Here is a 26,522-nt window from a genome sequence, read left to right on the forward strand (position 1 = left end):
TAGGCACTTCAGAGGAGGAGGGAGTGGAACAGGAATTTGTGCTGAACGGGTTGACCAAGTATATCTATTCAGCAGGTTATGGGAGGAGGAGTTATGAATATTCATGGAGGGGGTTCTGATGCATGTGTAGTGAACAGACATGCAATTTATTTTATTTTATTTGAGAAGGAGTTTCACTTTTGTCACACCAGGCTGGAGTGCAATGGCGCGATCTTGGCTCACTGCAACCTCCGCCTCCCAGGTTCAAGCGATTCTCCTGTCTCAGCCTCCTGAGTAGCTGGAATTATTGGCACATGCCACCAGGTCTGGCTAATTTTTGTATTTTTAGTAGAGATAGGGCTTCATCATATTGGTCAGGCTGGTCTCGAACTCGACCTCAGATGATCCACCTGCCTCAGCCTCCCAAAGTGCTGAGATTGCAGGCATGAGCCACTGTGCCTGGCCCAAACATGCATCTTTATTTTTTTTCTTTTTTTTTTGAGATGGAGTCTTGCTCTGTTGCCCAGGCTAGAGTGCAGTGGTGCGATCTTGACTCACTGCAGCCTCCCCCTGCCAGGTTCAAGTGATTCTCCTGCCTCAAGCTCCCGAGTAGCCGGGATTACAGGCGCCCACCACCATGCCTGGCTAATTTTTGTATTTTTGGTAGAGATGGGGTTTTACCATGTTGACCAGGCTGATCTCTAACTCCTGGCCTCAAGTGATCTGACTGCCTTGGCCTCCCAAAGCTAGGATTACAGACGTGAGCCACCTTGCCTGGCTAATTTTTTTGGTATTTTTAGTAGAAACAGGGTTTCACCGTGTTAGCCAGGATGGTCTCGATCTCCTGACCTCATGATCCACCTGCCTCGGCCTCCCAAAGTGCTGGGATTACAGGCATGAGCCACTGCATCTGGCCCAAACATACATTTTCCAAAGAACTTTTAGGTTCAGGGGTACATATGCAAGTTTGTTATATAGGTAAACTTTTGTCATGAGGATTTAGTGTATAGATTATTTCATCACCCAGGTACTACTAAGCATAGTATCTGACAGTTATTTTTCCAGACAGGCATGTTATTTGCATTCCATGTTCACTTTGAGGTGGAGACAGCATTATATTCATCATACCTCAAAAGGTGAAGCAAGGAGACAGGGCACTCAAGTGTACAGCCTCTGTAAACTGGCTAGAACCAGTCTATGGCTGGTAGTCTTCTTGTCAGGAGAGAGTTACTGAAGTCAGTCTCTTATTCAGTCACAGCTATAGTTTTGGCTTGTGGACCAGGAGGTCAGTTGGCATCTGGTGATGAGCTGCAGTTGTTTTCCTATTGCTTATCCAGGACAGTGCTTGTTTGGCTGCTAGAGAAAAAAGAAAAACCCTGTGGCAGTTAGAACAGAGTTGATCTTGAAGAGTAAGACTGTGTGGCTGAATCCTTACCTGGTATGGTCATAGGTCTTGTTTGTAATTTGGTATCTTTTTTCCGCCATGATCTTCATGAACACATATAATTTGGTATTTTATTGCCACAGAGTCCATTCTGTCAGTTTTGTGGTCTCTATTTTAACATTAATGCTGGTCACTTGTGCCTGAACTACAACAGGGAGGGAATATAACGAGGTGTGTCCCAAGCTATCTTGTCATGGCTGGGACCAAAACAGGCTTTGTTCAGTCAGTTGGGGTGCTTAAGATTTTACTTTTAGATCTTAGCCTGAAGACCTTGCTTAGAATTTTTCGTGGTGTAGATCTGACACATTGTTTCACCTTTTATTATCTGAAAATATCTTCATTTCGTCTTCATTTTTGAAGGATAGTTTTACATCAGCAGTACCTTTTTGGCACCAGGGACCGGTTTCGTGGAAGACAATTTTTCCACAGACCGAAGTGAGGAAAAGGTTTGGGGATGAAACAGTTCCATCTTGGATCATCAGGCATTAGATTCTCATATGGAACGTATAACCTAGATCCCTCCAGCACACAATTCAGGGTTTGTGCTCCTATGAAAATCTAGTGCAGCCTCTGATCTCACAGGAGGCGGGGCTCAGCTGGTAACGTTCGCTGGCCTTCCACTCACCTCCTGCTGCGTGCGGCCTGGTTCCTAACAGGCTATGGACCCAGACCAGTCTGTAGCCTGGGGTTAGGGATATCTGTTTTATAGGATATAGAATTCTAGGTTGACTGTTTTCTTTCAGCTTTATTTATTTATTTATTTATTTATTTATTTATTTATTTATTTAAGACACAGTCTTGCTCTGTGCCCCAGCTGGAGTGCAGTGGCACGATCTTGGCTCACTGCAACATCTGCCTCCTGGGTTCAAGCAATTCTCTGCCTCAGCCTCCGAGTAGCTGGGATTACAGGCACCTGGCGCCACGCCCAGCTTTTTTTTTTTTGTATTTTTAGTAGAGACAGGGTTTCACCATCTTGGCCAGGCTGGTCTTATACTCCTGACCTGGTGATCCACCCGCCTTGGCCTCCCAAAGTGCTGGAATTACAGGCGTGAGCCACTGCGCCCGGCCTTATTTATTAATTTTGAGACAGAATCTGGCTTTGTCACCCAGGCTGGAGTGTAGTGGCGCGATCTTGGCTCACTGCAACCTCTACCTCCTGGGTTCAAGTGATTCTTCTGCCTCAGCCTCCTGGGAGGCTGTCATTATAGGCACATACCACCACGCCAAGCTAATTTTTTTTTGTATTTTTAGCAGAGATGGGGTTTCACCATGTTGGTGGGGCTGGTCTTCAACTCCTGACCTCCAGTGATCCGCCTGCCTGAGCCTCCCAAGACGTGAGCCACCATGGCTAGCTTCTTTTAGCATTTTAAAGATGAAGACTCATTATCTTCTGGCATCCATTGTTTCTCTTGAGAAGTTACCTGTCTTTTTTGTTGTATTGAATGTCTTTTATTTTATTTGACGGTCTTAAGAATTTCTTTTTTTTTGAGATGGAGTCTTGCTCTGTTGCCAGGCTGGAGTGCAGTAATGCAATCTCGGCTCACTGCAACCTCTGCCTCCCAGATTCAAGTGATTCTCCTGCATCAGCCTCCCAAGTAGCTGGGATTACAGGCATGCGCCACTATGCCAGGCCAATTTTTATATTTTTAATAGAAATGTGGTTTCGCCGTGTTGACTGGGCTGGTCTCGAACTCCTGACCTCAGATGATCTGCCTGCCTCAGCCTCCCAAAGTATTGGGATTACAGGCATGAGCCACTGCGCCTGGCCTTTTTTTTTTTTTTTTTTTTTTTGAGACAGTCTCACTCTGTCACCCAGGCTGGAGTGCTGTAGTGTGATCTTGGCTCAATGCAACCTTGCAACCTCTGCCTCCTGGGTTCAAGTGATTCTCCTGCCTCATCCTCCTGAGTAGCCGGGACTACAGGCATGCACCACTGTGTCCGGCTAATGAAAACATTTTTTTAAATATAGGTGGAGTCTCAGTATGTTGCCCAGGCTGGTCTTGAACTCCTGGCCTCAAGCCATCCTCCTGCCTCCGCCTCTGAAAGTGCTGGGATTACAGGAATGAGCCACCACACCTGGCTGGGTGTTATACTTTGTTTTGGTAGATCAGTTTTGATCTTTGTCCTTACTCTTAGGGTAAATCTCTTAGTCCTAGAATGTACTTTTTACTCCTAAGATGTGGCCCTTGTGGGGTTTCAAATGGATAGCCTCAAGTGTTTAAGGTGCTTATTAAGCCCCTCTTAACTTGGCAGGACTTGGATTCCAAACTCTTATCTACCCTGCAGCTAGGGAGAGATAAAATCTCAGCTTTTTTTTTGAGACGGATCTTGCTCTGTCACCTAGGTTGGAGTGCAGTGGTGTGATTGTAGTTTACTGTGACCTTACACTTCTGGGCTCAAGCAATTCTCCCACCTTAGCCTCCCAAGTAGCTAGGACTACAGGCATGCATTATCTGGCTAATTTTTATTTTTGTAGAAATGGGGTCTCACTATGTTGCCCAGGCTGGTTTCAAACTCCTGACCTCAAGTGATCTTCCTGCTTTGGCCGCCCAAAGTGCTGGGATTACAGGGATGAGCCCCTGCGCCCAGCTGTCAACTCAGCTCCTTCAACCTTCAAGCTATTGTGTCCTTTCCGGGCTTGTGGGAGTCTCACCCCCACTTACACAGTTCAGGGTTCAGCCAAAGATTTAAGGGGACCTTATACTCAGACTTTGGGTTCCTTATTTAGTGGATTCCTCCTTTCCTTTATTTCCTTCTCAATTTCCAGCTTCTTTAGCAGTCTCAAATCCTCCTTTAACCTGTCAGGCCAAAAAAATAGCAGCTTTTTTTTCTCTGCTCCACTCCTCTCAGACTGGGGCGCACTCTCAGGAGTAGAGCAATATAAAAGTGCATCTTGCCCAGTGATGTTCCCTTCTTTCAAGGTCATATAAATTCCAAGCTTCTTTTTTATTTCTTGTTTGTCTCCAGTGTCTTTAGAAGATTGTTTTTCACATTTTATCTAGAGTTCGTAATCTCAGTCTGTGAGAGAGTTATTTTGATACAGTCTACTTCTCTCTTAAGGGAATAAGAACTTCTTTGGGTTTATTTTTTCTTGACAGTGTGTTTTGGAACTCTTTCATTATAGATAAGTAGTTTCTTTATTCTTCGTTAGGGTGGAATGGCATTTTTATCTGTGGGCTACTATATTTAAACAGCAGCCCTCCTATGGACTTTTAGGTTGTCATTTTGCTTAACAAATAATGAAGCAATTAATCTTCTAACCTGTCATGTATGTAATGCATCTGTAGGATTAATTCCCGAAAATGCAATTGCTGGGAAAGCATATGTGCATTTGTAATTTTAGTAGATGTTAACAAATTGTTCTCTATAGTAGAACCAAGGTTATTCTTTTTTTCTTTACCCACCTCTCAAGAGAACAGTTTTTATTCAGTGAAAGTGGTATTTGCTAAAAATTTTGAGGATTTTCCAAAATGAACTTGTTAGTTTTCTTACTAAAAAATACACTTATATCTCAGAAGAAAATAGCAAAATATATGAAAAAAGTCACACCTACTAAAAACAACTATTATTAGAGTCTTTCACGTTGCTTTCCTGTTTGTGTATGCTTTTCTGTGTTTGCAGTAATAATACAGTCTTTTTTTTTTTTTTTGAGACGGAGTCTGGCTCTGTTGCCCAGGCTGGAGTGCAGTGGTGCAATCTCGGCTCACTGCAAGCTCTGCCTCCCAGGTTCTCGCCATTCTCCTGCCTCAGCCTCCCGAGTAGCTAGGACTACAGGCGCCCGCCACAACGCCCGGCTAATTTTTTTGTATTTTTAGTAGAGACAGGGTTTCACCGTGTTAGCCAGGATGGTCTCAATCTCCTGACCTCATGATCCGCCCGCCTCGGCCTCCCAAAGTGCTGGGTTTACAGGTGTGAGCCACCGCGCCCGGCCTTTCTTTTCTTTTTTCTTTTTTTTTTTTGAGATGGAGTCTCACTCTGTCACCCAGGCAGGAGTGCGGTGGCATGATCTCGGCTCTCTGCATCTCCGCCTCCCAGGTTCACACCATTCTCCTGCCTCAGCCTCATGAGTAGCTGGGACTACAGGTGCCTGCCACCGTGCCTGGCTAATGTTTTGTATTTTTAGCAGAGACGGGGTTTCACCGTGTTAGCCAGAATAGTCTCGATCTCCTGACCTCGTGATCCGCCCGCCTCACCCTCCCAAAGTGCTGGGATTACAGGCGTGAGCCACCGTGCCCAGCCTTTTCTTTAGAGTTTCCGATAAATTGCTTTTCTTGTGCAGTGGCGCGATCTCGGCTCACTGCAACCTCTGCCTTCCGGCCTCAAGTGATTCTCCTGCCTCAGCCTCTCAAGTAGCTGGGATTATAGGTGCCCACTACCACACCTGGCTAATTTTTGTATTTTTAGTAGAGACGGGGTTTCACCACGTTGGCCAGGTTGGTCTCGAACTCCGGAGCTCAAGTGATTCACCCACCTTGGCCTCCCACAGTGCTGGGATTACAGGCATGGGCCACCGTGCCCTGCAAGTCTGGGCTTTTAGTGTACCCATCACCCAAAGAGTGTACATTGTACCCAGTAGGTAATTTTTCATCCCTCACCTCCCTCCCACTTTCTCGCTTTCTAAGTCTCCAGTGTCCATTATATCACTCTGTATGCCTTTGTGTACCCATAGTTTAGCTCCCACTTACAGGTGAGAACCATGCCCTGCCCAAACTTCTTTTTTTAAATGTTCTAATAAAACTTTATTTACGGCTGAGCGAGGTGGCTCACGGCTGTAATCCCAGCACTTTGGGAGGCCGAGGTGGGTGGATCACCTGAGGTCAGGAGTTCGAGACCAGCCTGGCCAACATGGCGAAACCCTGTCTCTACTAAAAATACAAAAATTAGCCAGGCAAGGTGGTGGGCGCCTGTAGTCCCAGCTACTCGGGAGGCTGAGGCAGGAGTATGGCTTAAACCTGGGAGGTGGAGGTTGCAGTGAGCTGAGATTGTGCCACTGCACTCCAGCCTGGGCGACAGAGCGAGACTCCATCTCAAAAAACAAAACTAACAACAACAACAAGAAAAACACCAAAAAAACCCCAATTTATTTACAAAAACAGGGGGCTTGCCTGTGTGGTAGAGTTTACTCAGCCTTTTTCTAGAGAATGCCTTGTTATTATGAATGAAGTTCAGTTTTATTATGGCAGGCAGTGAGATTACTGGGACATCTTTTTTTTTTTTTTGTCCTGTGCATCTTTGTTTAGTCATTATTTTGATAGCTCTGTATCAGTTTTTTTTTTTTTTATGAGACGGAGTTTCGCTCTTGTTGCCCAGGCTGGAGTGCAATGGCGCAATCTTGGCTCACCGCAACCTCCGCCTCCCAGGTTCAAGCGATTCTTCTGCCTTAGCCTCCCTAGTAGCTAGGATTACAGGCATGTGCCACCATACCTGGCTAATTTTGTATTTTTAGTAGAGTTGGGGTTTCTCCATGCTGGTCAGGCTGGTCTCGAACTCCCGATCTCAGGTTATCCTCTCGCCTCGGCCTCCCAAAGTGCTGGGATTATAGGCATGAACCACCGCGCCCAGCCTCTGTATCAGTTTTGAATTTAGTTCTGGGTGTTTTCCTTACACCTAAAGTGTAGACTTTTTGGATTTCTACTGAGTAGCCAGTTCAGCAAAGTCTCTTCAGCTGATTATAATGTTCAGCAAAGCCTCTTCAGCTGATGATAACTTCTGGCATCACCATTCAGCAGTCAGTCAAACATTAAATGATTACCTATAGGCTTTGTGGAGTTTCATCTCTGCATGTCAAGGCCAGCCCTTAGTCAAGGCCCAAGAAACATGTTTTTATCATCAAGAACTTCTAGGCTCTTGGTTTACATAATGGAATCTTCTAGATTTCCTTTGTTTGCTTGCTGAACACTGTCATTGTCATCCTGGGATTTCTTTTCTCTGCTTTCTGGGTTGGTTCCACCATTTCTTGGAGTCCACATCTTTTCCTGTCTTGGATCATCCTCCTTTTGCTGGGAGTATATCCTCTAGTATGTTTTTCAAAAGGAAGTTTTTAGGGTGTAAAGATCCCAAGACACTGCAGGTGTGAAAATAACAATTTTGCACCTTGATTGACACTTTGGTTTTAAATTAACTTCAGATTTAAATTAATTTCCCCACAGAATTTTAAAGGGATTACCATATTCCCATTTATCATGATACATCTGATGCTGATCTGAGTCTTACTGCTATTAAAGGTACTTTTTTTTTGCATTTTCTTATTGGAAACTTTTAAGATTCTCTTGAAATTCTGCAGTTTTATGAAGATGAGTCTTAAGTGTTTAGGATTTGTCTCTTACATTCGGCCTACTTGTTACTGTGCTTTTTTTGTCCACAAAATTGAGTTCGTCATTATTGTCTTCTGATATTTGTATCCCTCTTTGATTCTGCCCGCTTTTATTCTCCTTTTAAGAAACTGTTAGACTTGATGGACCCCGCTTCTGTGGCCTTTAATTTTTCTCACATTAAACTTTTTGCCTTTTCACTTTGTTCTAGGACAGGGTTGGCAAACTTCATATAAAGGACCAGATAATAAATATTTTAGGCTGTGTGAGCCAAGGGGCAAAATTGAGGCCATTAAGTAGGTATTTATATAAGAGAGAAAGCACATTTTCATAAATTTTTTATTGATGAAATTCAAGGCATCATAATTGAGTACAATTTTTTGTAATGTGGTTCTGCTACTGAGAATGGAATTCTTTTTGGGGGCTAACGTTTTGCTTAATCAGGGTTCAAAGTTGGTGATTATCTTTATTGACTTGGTGGATTTGTTCATCTGTAAAACATTTGCAGCTGTGGCCATCAGCAGCAGACAGGCATTGGCCAACCCCACAGTTCTCCTTCATGTAATTCTTTGGGCTCTCAGCTATGTCCTTGTTATTATTCTATGAATTGTTTATTTTGGCAGTCATATTTGTAATTTCTAAGATATGTTTCTTGTTCTCTGTTCTATCTTTTTCTTTTTTTTTGAGATGGAGTTTCACTCTTGTTGCTCATGCTGGAGTGCAGTGGCGCGATCTCGGCTCACCTCAACCGCCACCTTCTGGGTTCAGGTGATTCTCATGCTTCAGCCTCCCGAATAGCTAGGATTACAGGCATGCGCCATCATGCCTGGCTAATTTTGTGTTTTTAGTAAGAGACGGGATTTTTCCATGTTGGTCAGGCTGGTCTCGAACTCCCGACCTCAGGTGATCTGCCCACCTCAACCATGCAAAGTGCTGGGATCACAGGCGTGAGCCATCACGCCCGGCCGTTTTCTCTCTTTCATGGCTGCCTAGTCTTATTTTATGGATGCAGTTCTTCTCAAATGTCTCTAAGTATACTAGCTAGAATGTAGATTCCTGTGCGTGTCTCTTCCCCTTTACTCTTTGGCTTTTCTCTGTCATGCTGGCCGTGGGGATCACAGTGTGAGGGAACGTTGGGGTTGACTAGTGTTCAGAGCATGTGGGTTTTCTTTTTAGTCACGTTTGTTTCCCTGGAACCCTTCCCCTTTGCAGTAGCCAAAATAGAGGTGAGGCTGCTCAGCTGAGTGGCACCTCTTTCTGTATCTCACTCCTGGTTTGCTTTTTCCCTTTGAGCCTGCCTGAAGGTCAGGGTCAGCTGGTTCTGCCCTGTATAGGCGACTCTACTCTGGTTTTTAAAGACAGAAAGTGACAGTCCAGTTAATACTGGATATTGATTCGAATCTAGTTCTAATGCTGCTTTTCCAACTTTATGACAGTTTCTACATCTGTGGTATATGGAATAATAATTGAAGCATTAAATTATTATTCTGAAACAGTCTTTTCAGAATCAAGAAATAATTAAACTTCATTTGTTACAGGTTAATGAAATAGAACCATACGAAAGTACCATTTTTATAGCCAAAATACTGTTGAAAATCAACACTTTGATTTGGTTCAACCTAATATTTAAAAAATTGTAATTGTTATGTTTATTTATTGATCTGTGAATATAGTCACTCTAACCAGAATTTTTTTTTTTTTTTTGAGATGGAGTCTCACTCTGTCACCCAGGCTGGAGTGCAATGGCGCTTTCTTGGCTCACTGCAACCTCTACCTCCCAGGTTCAAGTGATTCTCCTGCCTCAGCCTCCCAAGTAGCTGGGATAACAGGCGCCCACCACTACGCCCAGCTAGTTTTTCTATTTTTAGTAGAAACGGGGTTTCACCTTGTTGGCCAGGCTGGTCTTGAACTTCTTACCTCAGGTGATTCACCTGCCTCGGCCTAAAGTGCTGGGATTGTAGCAGACATGAGCCACCCGGCCAACCAGAATATTTAATTAAGTAGCCTTCCCTATTGGCAAACCATTCTGGAATTTTCAGAGTTCTAAGAGCCTTCACCAGCAACAGATCCAACTTCTGCTTTTCTAGATTAGGAAATTTGCCTTAAAGAAGTGAGGTTGCCCAGAGGCGCCCTGTTTAATTTCAAAGTGCTGCTGACCCAAACTCATAAGCCCTGGAGGCAGGTAGAGGCACTTGTAGGCTGAGGACCCGTAGAGCCCAGTGTACTCTGCCCAAGCCCCACCTGGGAATGGAGTTATCTCTGTAAAGATCTTGCTGCCTTTGAGCAAGCACTGCAAACAGGGTGGCTGCAACAGCCTTGTCGTGTGTTTCCACCCTTTGTATGAGGCGGGTACCATGGGTCTTCACCAGCAGCACGGCCTGTTGTCTCCAGGAAAGGGTAGCCCCTCACAGTGCTTTCTGTCTGCTTGTTTAGCTTTGGCATTCGAATGTGCAGAATGGTGGACTTTCAAATTAATGTCCTTCCGTTGACTGCAGAGTTTCTGCTGGAAATGCAGGGAGGCTGCCTGTGGGGTTCGCGTGCTGTGGGGAGTAGGGAAAATGAGCTGATTTACTTTGTGTCTTTTTGTACATGCAGACTGTTTGGATTTTGCCAACAGTTTCTGGGTGCTGCCTGCTTTTTAAACTTTTAAAACATTGTAAACAGCTTCAGTGGCTTTGCAGAAGGAAGCTGTGGTTTCTGGTCTTCCTGTTCAGTCATGTTTTTTTCAGAGGGAGGGCTAACATCTGGCCATATTTTTCAACAAATTCAGAAGTGAATAGAGAATGCATAGTAGCTGTCGGCAGAGGAGGAGGAACCAGAATCTCTCCAAAGAAATTCCTCAAACAGAATTTCACACGGGGTATTCCATGGAGAATGAGGTAGGTGCAAGTCCAGTGTGGAAAGCGCCGTTTAAAATGATGGTGTGAGTCCCTTGTGGGTGGCTTTCATGGCTGCTTCCCAGGGCTTGCCCATTGTGAGCTAGGGTGGCCCGGTCTCCATGACCCCTGCTTTGGGAGGATGGGGTGGAGGGCTCATTTGCTGGCTTCCTGATCTGAGACCCTGTGGCAAGGGGCGTGTATGGAGGAGAAGCGCCGTCTCTTCCAGGTGGGGTGTATAGGTTGTTGCATTCATCCATCTTGACTCAAGGAAGAAGCCACAGGTTTTACATCTTCCAGGGAGAAGTAATTTTCCTATGGATTTGTGGTTAGTTGGGACCCAAGAGCTTGGTTGAAAAATTATATGGGGAGATGGTCAAGCAAGAGAGCACCCAAAACTGGAATTCCATCCATGAAACCTGCAACATGAGTGGGGTGCTGCTTAAGACCCCACCAGCATGGATCCTGGCCACCCCCAGTGTGGCCTCCTGTGGGCACTAAGGTGCCTGTGTTTTTCTCACTGAAGCAAACAGGCAGTAGTGGGCAGAACTATGGTTCCCCTTGAAATTCGCTCTGTCGGCCGGATGCAGTGGTTTACGCCTGTAATCCCAGCACTTTGGGAGGTCGAGGTGGGCGGATCAGGAGGTCAGGGGATCAAGACCATCCTGGCTAACATGGTGAAACCCCGTCTCTACTAAAAATACAAAAAATTTGCCAGGTGTGGTGGCACGCGCCTGTAATCCCACCTACTCGGGAGGCTGAGGCAGGAGAATCACTTGAACCCGGGAGGTGGAGGTTGCAGTCAGCCGAGATTGCACACTGCACTCCAGCCTGGGCAACAGAGTGAAACTGCATCTCAAAAAAAAAAAAAAAAGAAAGAAATTAGCTATGTCCTGAGATGCGGGTGCACACCGACTATGTCGTACTCATCATTTAATCCTCTCTAGCACTGAGGAAAGGTCCTTTTTCCATTGGTAAGCACCAAAGCACTAAAAAAAAAAAAATGCGAATCCGTCAACTGGCGCTGCAGGGAGTGCTGGAAGTTTGTTGAAATTCAGATAGACAGGGCTGCAGTGTGGGTGTCCACAGAGGAGTTCTTTGTCATGGAGCTTGTAGGAGGGGATTTGTCGTAGTGCCTCTGATGTGCACCTTAGGCAGTGTGATTGCTGAGGGATGGCAGATGTCACTCTGGGACTATAGCCGCTCACTGTCCAGCTGGACAGAATCATCGCTCCAGGTTCCACTGTCTTCTCAGACCTGGGCACTGAGTTTGGTGCCTCTTCCAGTCATTTTCCCTCATTCCTGCTGGGCCCTCATGTGGCTGTGCAGTTGCAGTTTGTCTGTCTCCCTCTTTAGACTAGGGGTTCCCGGGGGGCAGGGACAGTGGATCCTACAGCTCCAGTGTCTGGCGCATAGTGAATACTCATGAGATGTGCTGAATGTTGGCCTTACGGATACCCAGGCCTTTTTATAATACTTTAAACATCTTTGTTCAGAGGGAGTTTTGTTTTATTAGATAAAACCCACCTTGTGTTTTTTTCATAAGGATTAAATAATTTGCACAAATGAAAATGCCTGAACCCTGTAGCAGAGACATGCTGGGTACTGCTCAATGGGACTAAGTGTTCTTCCCTTTCTTCCTTCATAGACTTCTTAGCACTTTCTCCAGAGTAATACTGAGCTCAGTGTTTTGCATGGAGAACACAGCTAGAAGGTATAGTCATAAAATTTACTTTGGTCCCCAAGTAGAGGCCACTGTTTCATGAGTCTGTGTTTGCTGGTTCTTTTAGTGGATTCATTTCTCCTTGTAAATTAATAAACAGGTGCCCTGACTTATAAGTTAGTTTCTGAGAATTTGTTGAGTAGACCCAGTTACTCCAGATCCTGTTCACCCAAGTGAGCTGATAATGTTGAGCTTCAGATCTAACAAAACTCAAGACCCGCCGTTGGCACCTGAGGGCCAGCCTTGCCCAGAGCCTGAGCCTTGGCTTTGTGTGAGGAGGGCACTCTCTTTTTTTTTGAGGCGGAGTCTCGCTCTGTCGCCCGGACTGGAGTGCAGTGGCCGGATCTCAGCTCACTGCAAGCTCCGCCTCCCGGGTTTTTATGCCATTCTCCTGCCTCAGCCTCCGGAGTAGCTGGGACTACAGGCGCCCGCCACCTCGCCCGGCTAGTTTTTGTATTTTTAGTAGAGACGGGGTTTCACCGTGTTAGCCAGGATGGTCTCGATCTCCTGACCTCGTGATCCGCCCGTCTCGGCCTCCCAAAGTGCTGGGATTACAGGCTTGAGCCACCGCGCCCGGCAAGGAGGAGGGCACTCTCACAAGCTAAGCCCTAGTAGGCCAGATTTAGTTTTAGTTTTTTAACTTAGAAGTACATTTTAGGTTTCCAACTTTGAGAGTTGTTTTAAGCTTAAGACATAAACTTTGTAAGAATTTGTAAGGATCTAGGGATCTTCCAGAGTGAGTTTAGAAAGTTCTGTACAGTTATCTGAGGTGGCATATATTCCATATCGATGTCTTTGCACAGCGCTGCATGGTGACTCAGAGCCCTGTGTTCCCTCCTCCTGGCTCCGTGCTGTGGATTCTGGCAGGTCCCTTCAACCCTTACAGCCTCAGTTTCTTCAGGAGAGACTTAGGCTGGGATAAACCCCACACCTCACCTTGGTGCTGGGACTCCACTCATGGAAGAGAAATAGCACTTAGCCTGGTTTCCTTCTAGGGACTGAACTGGTCCTTTGGTCTCTGAGGTTCAAAGGTGATAAGATCATTTGGTGGTGATGAACAGGCGTACTCAATAAAATACACGTTGAATGGAAGAATGGTTGCCTGGGCTAATCCCACCTTTTAAATTCTATAGTACGTCTATAGTACATTCTACTGAGTTAAAGAACCCATGATGGTTTACTGGAATCCTGATTCTGTACATTAAAAATATTCTAAACCGTTTAATTATTTCCCTCCTTCCTTCCAGACAGGATCTCACTCTGTTGCCTAGGCTGAGTGCAGTGGTGTGGTCACAACTCACTGCAGCCTGAACCCCCCAAACTCAAGTGATCCTCCCATCTCAGCCTCCTGTGTACCTGGAACTACAGGCTAATTTTTAATATTTTTTAGAGACCGGTCTTGCTATGTTGTCCAGGCTGGTCTTGAACTCCTGGCCTCAAGTGATCCTCTTGCCTTGGCCTCCCAAAGTGTTGGAATTACACGTGTGAGCCACTGTGCCTGCCCTCAATTTGTTTTATTTTGCTTTTTCTTGAGACGGAGTCTTGCTCTGTCACCCAGGCTGGAGTGCAATGGCGTAATCTTGGCTTACTGCAGTTGCCACTTCCCAGGTTCAAGCAATTCTCCTGCCTCAGCCTCCCGAGTAGCTGGGACTACAGGTGTGTGCCACCATGCCCAGCTAATTTTTGTATTTTTAGTGGAGACGGAGTTTCACCATGTTGACCAGGGTGGTCTCAAACTTCTGACCTCAGGTGACCCACCCACCTCAGCCTCCCAAAGTGCTGTGATTACAGGCATGAGTCACTGCGCCTGGCCTCAATTATTTTTTAACTAGAACTTTCCTTTATATTTATTTTCTTTCTTTTTTTAGTTTTAAAAGAGACAGGGCCTTGCCCAGGTGCAGTGACTTACACCTGGAATCCCAGCACTTTGGAAAGCCGAGATGGGTAGATCACTTGAGGTCAGGAGTTTGAGACCAGCCTGGCCAACATGGTAAAACCCTATCTCTATAAAAATACAAAAATTAGCCAGGTGTGGTGGTGTGCACCTATAATCCCAGATACTCGGGAGGCTGAGGCAGGAGAATCGCTTGAGCCTGGGAGGTGGAGGTTGCTCTGAGCCAAGATCATGTGCCACTGTACTCCAGCCTGGGCTGTATAGTGAGACTCCATGTCAAAAAAAAAAAAAGGGGCCTTGCTCAGTCACTTAGGCTGGAGTGCAGTGGGCAGTCATAGCCCACTGCAGCTTTGAGCTCCTGGGTTCAAGTGATTCTCTCATGCCAGTCTTTCAGGTAGCTAGGACTACAGATGTATGCCACCATGCTCAGCTTTTTTCTTTTTAATTAATAATTATTATTTGTTTTGAGATGGTCTGGCTCTGTCACCCAGGCTAGAGTGCAGTGGTGCGATCACGCAAGTGATCTTCCAGGCTCAAGTGATCCTCCCACTTTAGCCTCCTGAGTAACTATGACTACAGGTGTGTGCCACCACGTCTTGCTAATTTTTGTATTTTTTTTTAAAGATGAGGTCTCACCCTGTTTCCCAGGCTGGTCTCAAACTCCTGACTCTAGTGATCCTCCCATCTTGGCCTCCCAAAATGTTAGAATTACAGGCATGAACCACTGTGCCCAGCCATCAGCTTAAATTTTGTGTTCAAGAGCAACTTCTTTTCCAAAAATCTAAGGTGGCTTCCTGTTCAGTTTTGTATCTGGAATAGCAGAGAGCTCTCCCCCAGCACTGGCTGTCCCTCCTACCACCCCCTGCAGCTGAGAGCTGAGCAAACACTACCTCTGAAAAGCCCCATCATCCTCAGCGGGAACAGCACCTACCGTGCATTCTGTGCTGAATGGGTAGGAGTGGCAGAGGGAGGCTGCAGCAGATGTGCAAGGATGCATTTCTTTACTTAATAGTGTTAATATTCCGCTTTCTAGGAAGGCTTACCTATCAATTAAAATTATTTGAGACATTAAAAAAAGAAACTTATGGTAGCTGCTGTTGAAGACTAAGGACTAGGGCCAGAGAGATGCCTGCCTCCAAGTAGTCCTCAGAATCTGCTTGTTAAACTGTTCGTGATTTGGAGGCCCAGGTAGAAGGGGCAGGTTCCTCTGAAGCACCTTGGCCTGCCCTATCTTTGGTGTTCCAGGGTTACCCTCCTCTGCTAGCCTGTGAGCAGTCAGATGGCTGTATCTCCTGCTCATTACTTCTCCTTGTCTCTGCTGCTCAGAACAGCAGCTTTAAGAACAGGGTGGCTGAGCCCTAAGTGTACCTTTGGAGCATCCTATGTGTCTTCAGCATTGATTGGCTGTTTTTACTGTGGATTTAATTTCAGTTACTTTACTCTGGTCTTACTACTTCTGCTTGACTGTGACATCGTTGAGGGCAGGGGCTGTGTCACCTCTAACCAAAGGGCCTCCCCAGATGCCTAGCCTGGTCCAAGCGTTCCATCAAGAGTCTTTACCAGCATTTATTGCTGCCCAGTCTGTGCAAGCTCCATGCTGGCTGCTGGGTAAGAGCCAAGGGCAGCCGGGCGCAATGGCTCATGCCTGTAATCCCAGCACTTTGGGAGGCTGAGGCAGGTGGATCACCTGAGGTCGGGAGTTTGAGATCAGCCTGGCCAACATGGTGAAACCCTGTCTCTACTAAAAATACAAAAATTAGCCAGGCATGAAAATTAGCCAGGCATGGTGGTGGATGCCTGTAATCCCAGCTACTCCGGAGGCTGAGGCAGGAGAATTGCTTGAACCAGGGAGGCGGAAGTTGCAGTGAGCCAAGATCACGCCATTGCACTCCATCCAGCCTGGATGACAAGAGCAAAACTCTGTCTCAAAGAAAAAAAAAAAAAAAAAAACCAGAGCAAATGCCAGAGGAGGACAGAGCCGGGCTCAATCTAGGGAAGAACTGATGCTTGGGCAGTAAGAGGCATCTACAGAGGGCCATCCTGGTTTCCTTGCCCTGCAAGAGTTCCTACTGTTTCTCCCTGCCTAACTGCAGAGGGTCTCTTTTTAGAGGTGGGATTGTGGGACAGGGGGCCCCAGGGTCCTTCCCAGTGCAGACTATAATTCTGTGTGGAGACTATAATTTTATGACCTGTACATCAACATTAAAATAACAGTGTAGGTTGCATGAGGTTTGTGGGACCTGTTGATTTGGTGTGGGCTTCTTAGTTAGAGGTTGATCTTGGCAAATCTCCTGTCTCAGAGTTGGTTTCCTGTTGCTCCCATAGGTAGGTTAGTAACTAGTTTGGCTAACAGACAGCTTTGAGAAGAGCTAATAAATGGAGCCAGACTTCTTGCCCACACTGTCAGATTCAGAGCCCAGTCACTGTCCATGACACAGCTAGTTATCATTTAGGAATGAGCTTTGGGGGCTAGCAGGCAGAAATGGTTTAGGGACAACCATTTTCCTGTGGCTGATGTGAGATTATCCATGTCTGTGGAGATGCAAGCTTCTGAAAAGCTGGGCTCATGGGCCACATGCCTCTGTATTTCCATAACCTCCAGGCCAGGGTCTTGCACATCATAGGGCCTGGGAGAATAAGTGAGTGGTCAAGCATACATATTTGAAAAGTAATTCATGTGCCATCTGGTCACCTGGGGATGCCAGCGGAGAGGAAATCACAGGCAAGCAAAGCCTGGTGTGCTTTTAGTGAGGCTAGAGAAACGTGATTTTTTGCATGGCTAAAATTGCACCACTAAATTTTGAGGACCATTTTTAACTTATAGTTTACCATGATTTCTTGGCTGACAAATTCAGGTGACCATTTCCCACCATTCTCCCATGAGAACCCCACACTGCAAACTACCTGTCATATCCAAACTTGTCCTGGGGCTCAAAGCTTGTCAGGGATTAAGGAGAATGAAGCCTGAAAGTGCTTCAGGGACATCCTGTCTTCACTGCTGTCATAGAGCCAGGGCCTGGGCAGCACAAGGCCATATGCTCTCTGAGCCCAGGCCAGTCCCAGCAAGCTCTCCTGGAAACACTTTTTCTTTTTTCTTTTCTTTTCTTTTTTTTTTGAGATGGAGTTTGGCTCTTGTTGCCCAGGCTGGAGTATAATGGTGCAATTTCAGCTCACTGCAACCTCTGCCTCCCGGATTCAAGCGATTCTTCTGTCTCAGCCTCTTGAGTAGCTGGGATTACAGTTACCTGCCACTGCGCCCAGCTAATTTTTGGTATTTTAAGTAGAGATGGCATTTCACCATCTTGGCCAGGCTGGTCTCAAACTCCTGACCTCAAGTGATCTGCCAGCCTTGGCCTCCCAAAGTGCTGGGATTGTAGGCCTGAGCCACCATGCTTGGCCTTTTTTTTTTTTATCTTTGAGATGGAGTTTCACTCTTGTTGCCCAGGCTGGAGTGCAGTGGCACAATCTCGCCTCACTGCAACCTCCGCTTCTCTGGTTCAAGCAATTCTCCTGTCTCGGCCTCCCGAGTAGCTGGGATTACAGGCGCCTGCCACCACACCTAATTTTTGGTATTTTTAGTAGAAATGGGGTTTTACCATCTTGGCCAGGCTGGTCTCGAACTCCTGACCTCAAGTGATCTGCCTCCTCACCCTCCCAAAGTGCTGGAATTACAGGTGTGAGCCACGGCACCCAGCTTCTGGAAGCACTTTTAAAGAAGTTTTTGTTTTTCTTGAGACAAGGTCTCACTCTGTTGCCCAGGCTGGAGTGCAGTGGCATGATCACAACTCACTGCAGCCTTGACCTACCAGGCTCAAGCAACCTCCTGCCTCAGCCTCACAAGTAGCTGGTACTACATGCATGAACCACCACACCTGGCTAATTTTTGTAGTTTTCGTAGAGATGGGGTCCCACCAGGTTACCCAGGCTGGTCTCGAACCCCTGAGCTCAACAGTCCACCCACCTTGGCCTCCCAAAAGTGCTGGGATTATAGGCGTGAGCCACTGCACCCAGCCTGGGAGCACTTTCTGTCGCCTCTGTGGTTTGTCTTAGAATCATCTTGTAAGGATATTGGTGATGTTAATTTTTTATGCTTTTGTATTTTGCCTCAGTTTAAGTGTAATCAGCAGGAAGCAGAAAATATTCATCCTTTTCAAAAAATATTTAGAAATTCAAATATTAAAAAAATACAAAGAGAAGTAAACGAAGCTACTGTATATATCCTCTGGCTCCAACTGTTACCAACTCTGAGGACCTTTAGTCATCCTTACTCCATATTCTTCCCCCACCACAGGTTGTGCTGAACAGCAGAGAATGGGACCTGGGAGGGGGCCTATTCCAGGTCAAAGGGGAGAGACTACTCCTGATCGACGGGGGACTACTCTGGGTCTATGAGAGGACTAGTTCAGGTAGATAGGGGACTCTTCCAGGTCAATGGGGAACCACTCCGGGTAAAGGGAAGACTATTCCAGGTCAGGCGGGGGGAGCTATTCCAGGTGAAGAAGGCAGATGCAGGGCTGGGTCCAGTCAGCCCAAGTGAGAGGAAGCATTTTAGCAGATTATAGGGCTTTAAGCCTGGGTCACAGGTGTGTCACCTGTTGGGGCCATGAATGTAGAGCTTAGGCTGGGATACTGCTCCAACTTTATTATCTAGTCTGTGGTCATGATGTGTAGGAGACAGATATATAGACAGCAGTGGAAGAAGAGATGAATTATTGTCAAGGTAAATACAGTTATAAAATTAACTGCTGTATATTTTGTTTGTTCACAACATATCAGACATGTGCTCAGAGCTTTATGTAGATTATTGTATTGATTGCCTGTGGCACTTCTCTAAGGATTGTTAGCCTGTTGTGCAGATGGTGAGAGTTCATCCAACCTGTTTGTTTAGTAAGTGGTGCAGCCCAATGCATGCCGGAGCAGAGGTCATGCCTAAGACCTGAAGAATATCTGTATTTACTGGCAGAAGAAAGAGAGCTGGCAGGAAACACAGGGGACAGAGTGACAGAGGTGTGGTGGCAGCATTAGTGCACTTCTCTGGAAGCAAGACTTTGTTGTGTTTTTTGTTTTTGTTTTTGTTGAAAGAGCCTCCTGATTCCATATCTGTTTTAGTGGGTGAATGCAATAAAAACCTAGCTCTGAAAGGGTTAAATAAAGAAGGGTAAGGAGGAAGCTGAGGAACAGAAAGCTCAGCCTTGGCTGTCAGGAGGCAGCAGGGTCAGGAAAAATGTTGGGTTTTGCTTTTTGAGGATTTGTTTTCTTTGGGGTGGCCTTTGTTTGCTTATTTATTTTTCCCCCCTAATTCTGGAGAGCTGAGTGTGATGGTGGTGGTGGGGAGGGGCTCATACAGGGCAGGGTCCAACCCCAGCCTCGTTAGGGAGCCACTGGATGACCGATTTCTGCCTTTGTCAGGAGTGGTTACTGAACAGTGTAGTCCTTGGCTGTGATTGTCCATCTGTGAAATGGGTGGTTTTGAGGAGGTGTCCTTATAGGACCACAGGTTCTGCTATACCATTTTATATTGGATTTGGCATATGGGTGAATTTCCCATATGCTGGAGAGAGACAGAAATGAGAACTTTTAATGAAAGTTTGGTGATTTATTGTATATATGTTTTTGTTTGTTTCTGTGTTTGGTGATAAGGGGGGTCTGAGCTGGGAATACTGTGGGGGTTTCGGCTGCCATCTGTGCACTGGGTCACCCCATCCTGGAGGCACCTGCAGAAGGAGTGTTGTCATCTCTTCCTGCATTTCCTCTGTTGAGAGTTATGGAGAAGACAGTGGGGCATAAGTTCTCACTCTTAGTCACGGCTCTGGTTTCTGCAGGCATGTGTGATGTTTCCTTGCTGCGGCTGCACATCAGTGTCTCGTTTTCTCAGGTTTATGTTCCTTTGAGTGACTGTAGATGGGGATTGTAGCATGATCTCTCAGCACAATTTGGGTTTGCTTCGCCCCCCAGCCCCCCAACCCAGCACCATTGTCAAAGGTGGTGATGAAAAGCTTTCTTACGGAGTTACTGTGAAGGAAGTGTCAGGTCTCTTCCTGGGTTGCGCAGGTGAGGCTTGCTGTAATCCTCTCTTGGTCTCTTACTCATTCTCACTCTTTAAGTTGACATTGATTGCAGGATTAGCCTTCAGAACCCTCATGAGATGCTGGATAGGGTGTGAAGTCATCAAAGTTAGGGGCTGGCCAGCTGCTGATCAGGGCTTCTCCCCCGCAACCTTTTTTTTTTTTTTTTTTTTTTTTTGAGACAGTATCTTGCTCTGTTGCCCAGGCTGGAGTGCAGTGGCATCTCGGCTCACTGCAACCTTCGCCTCCCAGGTTCAAGCAATTCTTCTGTCTCAGCCACCCAAGTAGCTGGGATTACAGACATGTGCCACCATACCTGGCTAATTTTTGTATTTTTAGTAGAGATAGGGTTTCATCATGTTGGCCAGGCTGGTCTCGAACTCCTGACCTTAAGTGATGTGCCTACCTCAGCCTCCCAAAGTGCTGGGAATCCAGGCATGAGCCACCGTGCCCGGCCTGGTTTCTCCCTTGTTGATCTGCATTGGAGCTCATCACGCTCAGTGTCCGCACTTGGAGTCATGAGGTCCCCATTGGGGAAGGAATTGCATAAAAAACATGTGCCCCATTAAGCCATTAAGAAATGTGCTTCTGTAGAATGTGCTCAGCCTTGGCTGTTGAGATGCTTAACTTGTTGATGCCAGCACCAACCACACTTTCCACCTGCCTTCCCGGAGTTCTCAGAGATGAAGTGTCTCAGCTGAACCGGAAAGAGTTGGAATGATGTTATGTTTTATCTTCTGTGGGGAATCTCCCTCTTCTGTCATTGTCTTGCCAGATAAGATTACCTGCCTTCTATGTGTTGCACGAACAGGTGAAGAACAGGGCCCCTCCTTGCCAGAGGCTGCGTGGCAGCCCAGCCACACCCTGCCGGCCTGCGTGTTGGCTGGGGTCCCTCAGGCTTGTGTGCTGTTGATACCTTTCTCACCAGTCTGGCAGTCAGTGATCCCTGATCCCTGTTGCATGGGGACCGTGGTAGTAGTTTTGGCTACTTCTGTTTGTTAACCATAGGTACAACACAAAGCATTTGTAAATAATGAACTCCAATCATTGCCATTTCTGCCTGCAGCCTGGAATTGTCTCGCCATTTAAACGAGTATTCCTAAAAGGTGAAAAGAGTAGAGATAAGAAAGCCCATGAGAAGGTGACAGAGAGGCGCCCTCTGCACACTGTGGTGTTGTCATTGCCTGAGCGCATCGAGCCAGACAGACTGCTGAGCGACTATATTGAGAAGGAGGTAAAGGTAAGTCGTCATGGGCCACAGGATATGCCTGCCAAACGACAGTGACGGTCATGATTGTATCCACCAGACACTCTTGAGTTTATAAGACACAGCCACACAAACACCTTAGTAGTTGATTATCCCACCCATTGTCTTGTCCATGGTGATAAATTTAATAATTGGACAACCGAAAACCCAGATTCTGTCTGCTAACCCCAGTTTGTTTTTTTCTGTAGTAGCAATGCCACCTTCTTTCTCTCGAAGGCTTGGCTGTGTGGGTAGTATGTGCTGCTCCACCATAAGAGGGTTCAATAACTGGGAGAAAACTCACATCTCCTGTAGTTTGCAGTTGAAAAGAGTTACCTGGTCAAGGCCATGACCTTGCAGGTCTAACAGTCACCGCCTAGAATTCAGACCATGTGTTTGAGGCTCATCATTGGGTCTCAGAGGCCTGAGGCCAAAATACTGTGCATAAACCATGTGATGTGCATAAGTTGATTTTTAATCCCTCCCCTATAATGAAAGTAAATGAATAAAAAGGTATAAAGCCATGAGGTCAGAGGGAATAGGAAAGGAGACAACAGTGGATGAGGTGGTCCATAAACATGGAAAACTGCTGAGGGTGAGATAACTGAGTTAGAGCTAACGCAGCCAGACCCGAGTTCGTGCAGAGGATACGGAGTCCAGGGGGCTCAGGAGGAGCATGGGGCAGTGCAAATGTCCATGGGAGGGATTTCCACTCTCACCTGACCCAGCCAGATGATTAACTCACCCCCACCCACTGGAAGATGGGGCTTTGGACATACATAAACCTGATACAGGGGCAGCTGGGGAGAGACCAACACAGAAGATAAGGAAGTCTGGTCAAAGCCTGTATGTGGAATGGAGAGAAGTCCCAACTCCTTTTTCTTTCAAGCTTCTAGAATGCCTTCAACCCAGGCCTTTCCAACAAAGGAATTCTTGGAAGGGTGCTTATTGGGGAAGTTGAGCAGCCCATACTGGCCCTTGGGGTTACCCACCCAACCAGCCTGAATAAACTTCAGCAGTCAGGACTCCCGCCAGGCATCCGGCGTCTGTCAGCTTTTTGGAGCCTCATTTCAAACATAGGCAGCTGAGTATAAGTACACGTTTGAGGACAACTTTCAACCTCAAGGCAGAACTCAAGACAAATACACAAAATAAACATGAATAAATAGCAACAATGCAGAAAATAGGGGAAGAAATTTAAAAGTATATAATATTTTCAGAAAGATAAGAGGAAATATTGTTGACAGTGACAACAGGATTCTACTTTTAAATAAAAGGTGAGAGGAAGAGCTTCTGGAATTAAAACTATGTTAATTAGGCCGGGTGCGGTGGCTCATACCTGTAATCCCAGCACTTTAGGAGGCCGAGGCGTGCGGATCACTTGAGGTCAGGAGTTCGAGACCAGCCTGGCCAACATGGAGAAATCCTATGTCTACTAAAAATACAAAAATTAGTTGGGTGTGGTGGCAGGCACCTGTAATACCAGGTACTTGGGAGACTGAGGCAGGAGAATCACTTGAACCTGGGAGGCGGAGGTTGCAGTGAGCCAAGATCATACCACTGCGCTCCAGCTTGGGTGAAAGAGTAAGACTGTGTCAAAAAAACAAACAAACAAACAAACAAAACGACTATGTTATTTATATATCTTTAAAAAAAACCAATAGAGGTGTTGAAAGATAAAAGTAAAAAAAAGTCCCAGAAAGAATATTCAAAAGACAAAGAAGGTTAATAAACAAAAGATGAGACAGAGAAATGAAATTAGATGATCAATTCAGGAAGTTCAACATCTGACTCCCAGGAATAAAGAATGAAGGGAAGAGTGAGAAGAAGTTATTAAGACAGTAAAGGAAGACTATTTTGAAGAATTGACTGATGGACATGACTCCCCCCATTGAAAGGATTCTGTCATGATGACTAGACAGGTCTCTAAAACCTCAGCTCACAGAAGCTGGTTCTTAGAAGTTACCGGAGGATGTGCTGCATCAAAACATAAGGGGAGGCTGGGTGCGGTGGCCCACGCTTGTAATCCCAGCACTTTAGGAGGCCAAGGGTGGGGCAGATCAGATGAGGCCAGGAGTTTGAGACCAGCCTGGCCAACATGGCGAAACCCTGTCTCTATTTAAAATGCCAGAAAAATTAGCTGGGTGTGGTGGCACATGCCTGTAATTCCAGCTACTTGGGAGGCTGAGGTACGAGAATCGCTTGAACCCGGGAGGCGGAGGTTGCAGTGAGCCAAGATGGCGCCACTGCACTCCAGCCTGGGCAACAGCATGAGACACAGTCTTCAAAAACAAAATCAGACAAAACACAAGGGCAAACCAAGAAGAGGAAAACATGGATTCATAGCCCAAGGGGTCTGCCAGGGAAAGGAACAAAGATAATTCCCAGGATAACAGGAAAGCAAAGTCCCAGGAAAATAAGAAACAGGCCACAGAAGCTCTGGAATAAGTAAGTATAGACTAAACATTTGGGTAGAATAATGTATTGAGAAGTTGTTGAAGAAATAGAATAGTACATAGAAGACAAAGCAAATGGAGGTGTGGAGGAATTGATAATAAATCATTAAAAATGAAAACTTAAAGGTTGGAAGTTTTCTGGGAAGATGAAGTAGACATTCTTTTCCCTATTCTTCTAGTTAAGTGCACCTAAAATCTAAAATTCTTGGACACTAGATGCAGTAACATAAGAACACTCTGAAAGGTAGAGAGAAGGCAGACCACCCAGGACCCAGAAAACGACGCAGTAGTTACTTCTTCAGGTTATCTTTTTGCCTCATGTAGCCCAGACTATGAGCTGAAGAAGCTGGCAACCCGGAAACACCAACAGGTACAGACAGAACCCCCTGCAAAAGTCAGCTCCTTCTGACCAAAGGACCAGGAAAGGGGCAGGCTAGCACAAGACAAAATATTTAGACAACTGCTCAGTGCCAACCAAACATGACAGAAAGAGCTGTGGTCCTACCTCTGTGCCTGCTAGCAAAGGCTAAGTGAGAGCCACTTATTCCCCCAGAGAAAGTTGAATAGGGAGGGACCATGGACTTTTATCCCTGTTGGGCAGTAACAAACCCCTAAGGAATCTTGTGTGGTTCTGGAGTGTTAGTGGAGACCACATTGGGTGGGGCAGTAATGAGGCCCTCCTTTTCCTCCCAACCAGTGGGAAGAATCAGTGGAAGCCACATGGGGAACCAGAACTCTTATCATACCCAGCAGTAATGAGGAAGGAGCCCTCCACACAGGAGGTCAAGTAGAGAATCCGACCTTTGACCCCTACTTGGTGGTAAAAAGGTGGTGGTGCCGAAAGCCGTGGCCCATGCCTGTAATCCCAGCACTTTGGGAGGCCGAAGCAGACGGATCACGAGGTCAGGAGTTCAAGACCAGCCTGACCAATGTGGTGAAACCCCATCTCTCCTAAAAATACAAAAATTAGCTGGTTGTGGTGGCACATGCCTATAATCTCAGGAGGCTGAGGCAGGACTATTGCTTGACTCCGGAAGGTGGAGGTTGCAGTGAGCCGAGTTCTCACCACTGCACTCCAGCCTAGGTAACAGACTCCATCTCAAAAAAAAAAAAAAAGGTGCCATTCCCTTCCCTTCTGAGGGTCTAGGTTAAATTTTCTAACATTTGTATTGTTGAAGTCCTGAAAAGAGAGGAGAAAGAGGGAAGGGCTGAAAAACTTTTCAAAGATCTTACAGGTTGAAACGTTTGGCAAAGGACAAACTTAAAAGATTCAGAAAGCTGAGCAAATGCCAAACAAGAGGAAGAAATCCACTACTGAAGTCCATCATAGTAGAATTTCTGAAAAGTAAAGACAACAACAAAAAATCTTGAAAGTGGCAAGAAAGAAACACTTTACTCATAGGGGAAAATGGAAAGACAGCAGATTTCTTGTTACACATAGTGAGGACCAGTGGCACAACATTCTTCAAGTTCTGAGAGACCCTGAGAATCAAAAGGATAATGAGAGAACACAAGCAACTCTACACACAAACAGTGGGCCAAAAAATAGACCAATTCCTTGAAAAGCACAAACTCCTCCCACAGGCATCCAATATGAAATAGATCATTTGAATACCCCTATAATTATTAAAGAAATTCAGTATCTAATTTGAAAACTCCCATTTAAAAAAATCTTCACACCCAAATGGTTTCACTGGAGAATTCTATCAAACATTTAAAGAATTAATGTCAATTCTACATACTCTTCCAGAAAAACAGAAAGGGAGGGAACTCTTTTCTTCTCCCCTCTCACCTCTCCCCCTCCCCTCTTCTCTTTTCTCCTCTTCTTCTTTTTTTTTTTCTTGGGATAGGGTCTGTCTCTGTTGCCCAGTTTAGAGTGCAGTGGCATCATCTTGGCTCACTGCAGCCTCGACCTTCCAAGCTCAAGCAGCCCTCCCACCTCAGCCTCCTGAGTAGCTGCCTGCCACCATGCCCAGCCAATTTTTTATTTTGTAGAGATGAAGTCTCACTATGTTGACCAGGCTGTCTTGAACTCCTAGACTCAAGCAGTCCTCCCACCTCAGCCTCCCATAGTCCTGGGAATATAGGCCTGAACCACTGCACTTGGCTGGGAATATTTTCTGACTCATTTTGTAAGGGCAGTATTGCCCTGATATCAAAACCAAATAAAAAAAGTACAAAATTAAAAGAAATAACAGACACCAATACAAACATAAAATTCCTCAGGAAAATATTAGGTAACATATTCAGCAATATAGAAAAAGAATTATACCTACTGTGGCTGTGAGAATAAACAACAAAAAAGAATTATATACCATGAACAAGTGGAGTTTATTCTAAGGATGCAAGGCTGGTTTGATACTTGAAAATGTAATCCATCGGCAGGAGAATCACTTGAACCCAAGGAGGCAGAGGTTGCAGTGAGCTGGGATTGCACCAGTGCACTCTAGCCTGGGTGATGGGGCAAGACTCCATCGCCCCAAAAAAAAAAAATTGTGGAGGAATTTTAATTAACAGTTCTTCAAATA

At 45.8% G+C, this 26,522-nt stretch overlaps 1 protein-coding gene across 5 annotated transcripts in view; it reads left to right on the forward strand.

Moving 5' to 3' along the window:
• CCM2 (CCM2 scaffold protein) overlaps positions 1-26,522 on the forward strand; it is a 72,539-nt gene that overhangs the window by 15,505 nt on the left and 30,512 nt on the right. For 2 of the 5 annotated variants that reach the window (XM_026456396.1, XM_023226419.2), the window contains exons 1-2: positions 10,464-10,613; positions 21,359-21,532. The exons of 1 other annotated variant lie outside the window; for it this stretch is intronic. In XM_026456396.1, the coding sequence (XP_026312181.1) occupies positions 10,518-10,613; positions 21,359-21,532 (270 nt within the window). In that variant the 5' untranslated portion in view covers positions 10,464-10,517. Of the gene's footprint in view, positions 1-10,463; positions 10,614-21,358; positions 21,533-26,522 lie in introns of those variants that run through there. 2 more of the 5 variants (XM_023226420.2, XM_023226421.2) reach the window with 2 other exon arrangements.

This window comes from Piliocolobus tephrosceles, chromosome 8 (assembly GCF_002776525.5).
Source record: "Piliocolobus tephrosceles isolate RC106 chromosome 8, ASM277652v3, whole genome shotgun sequence".
NCBI classification, from domain to species: Eukaryota; Metazoa; Chordata; class Mammalia; order Primates; family Cercopithecidae; genus Piliocolobus; species Piliocolobus tephrosceles.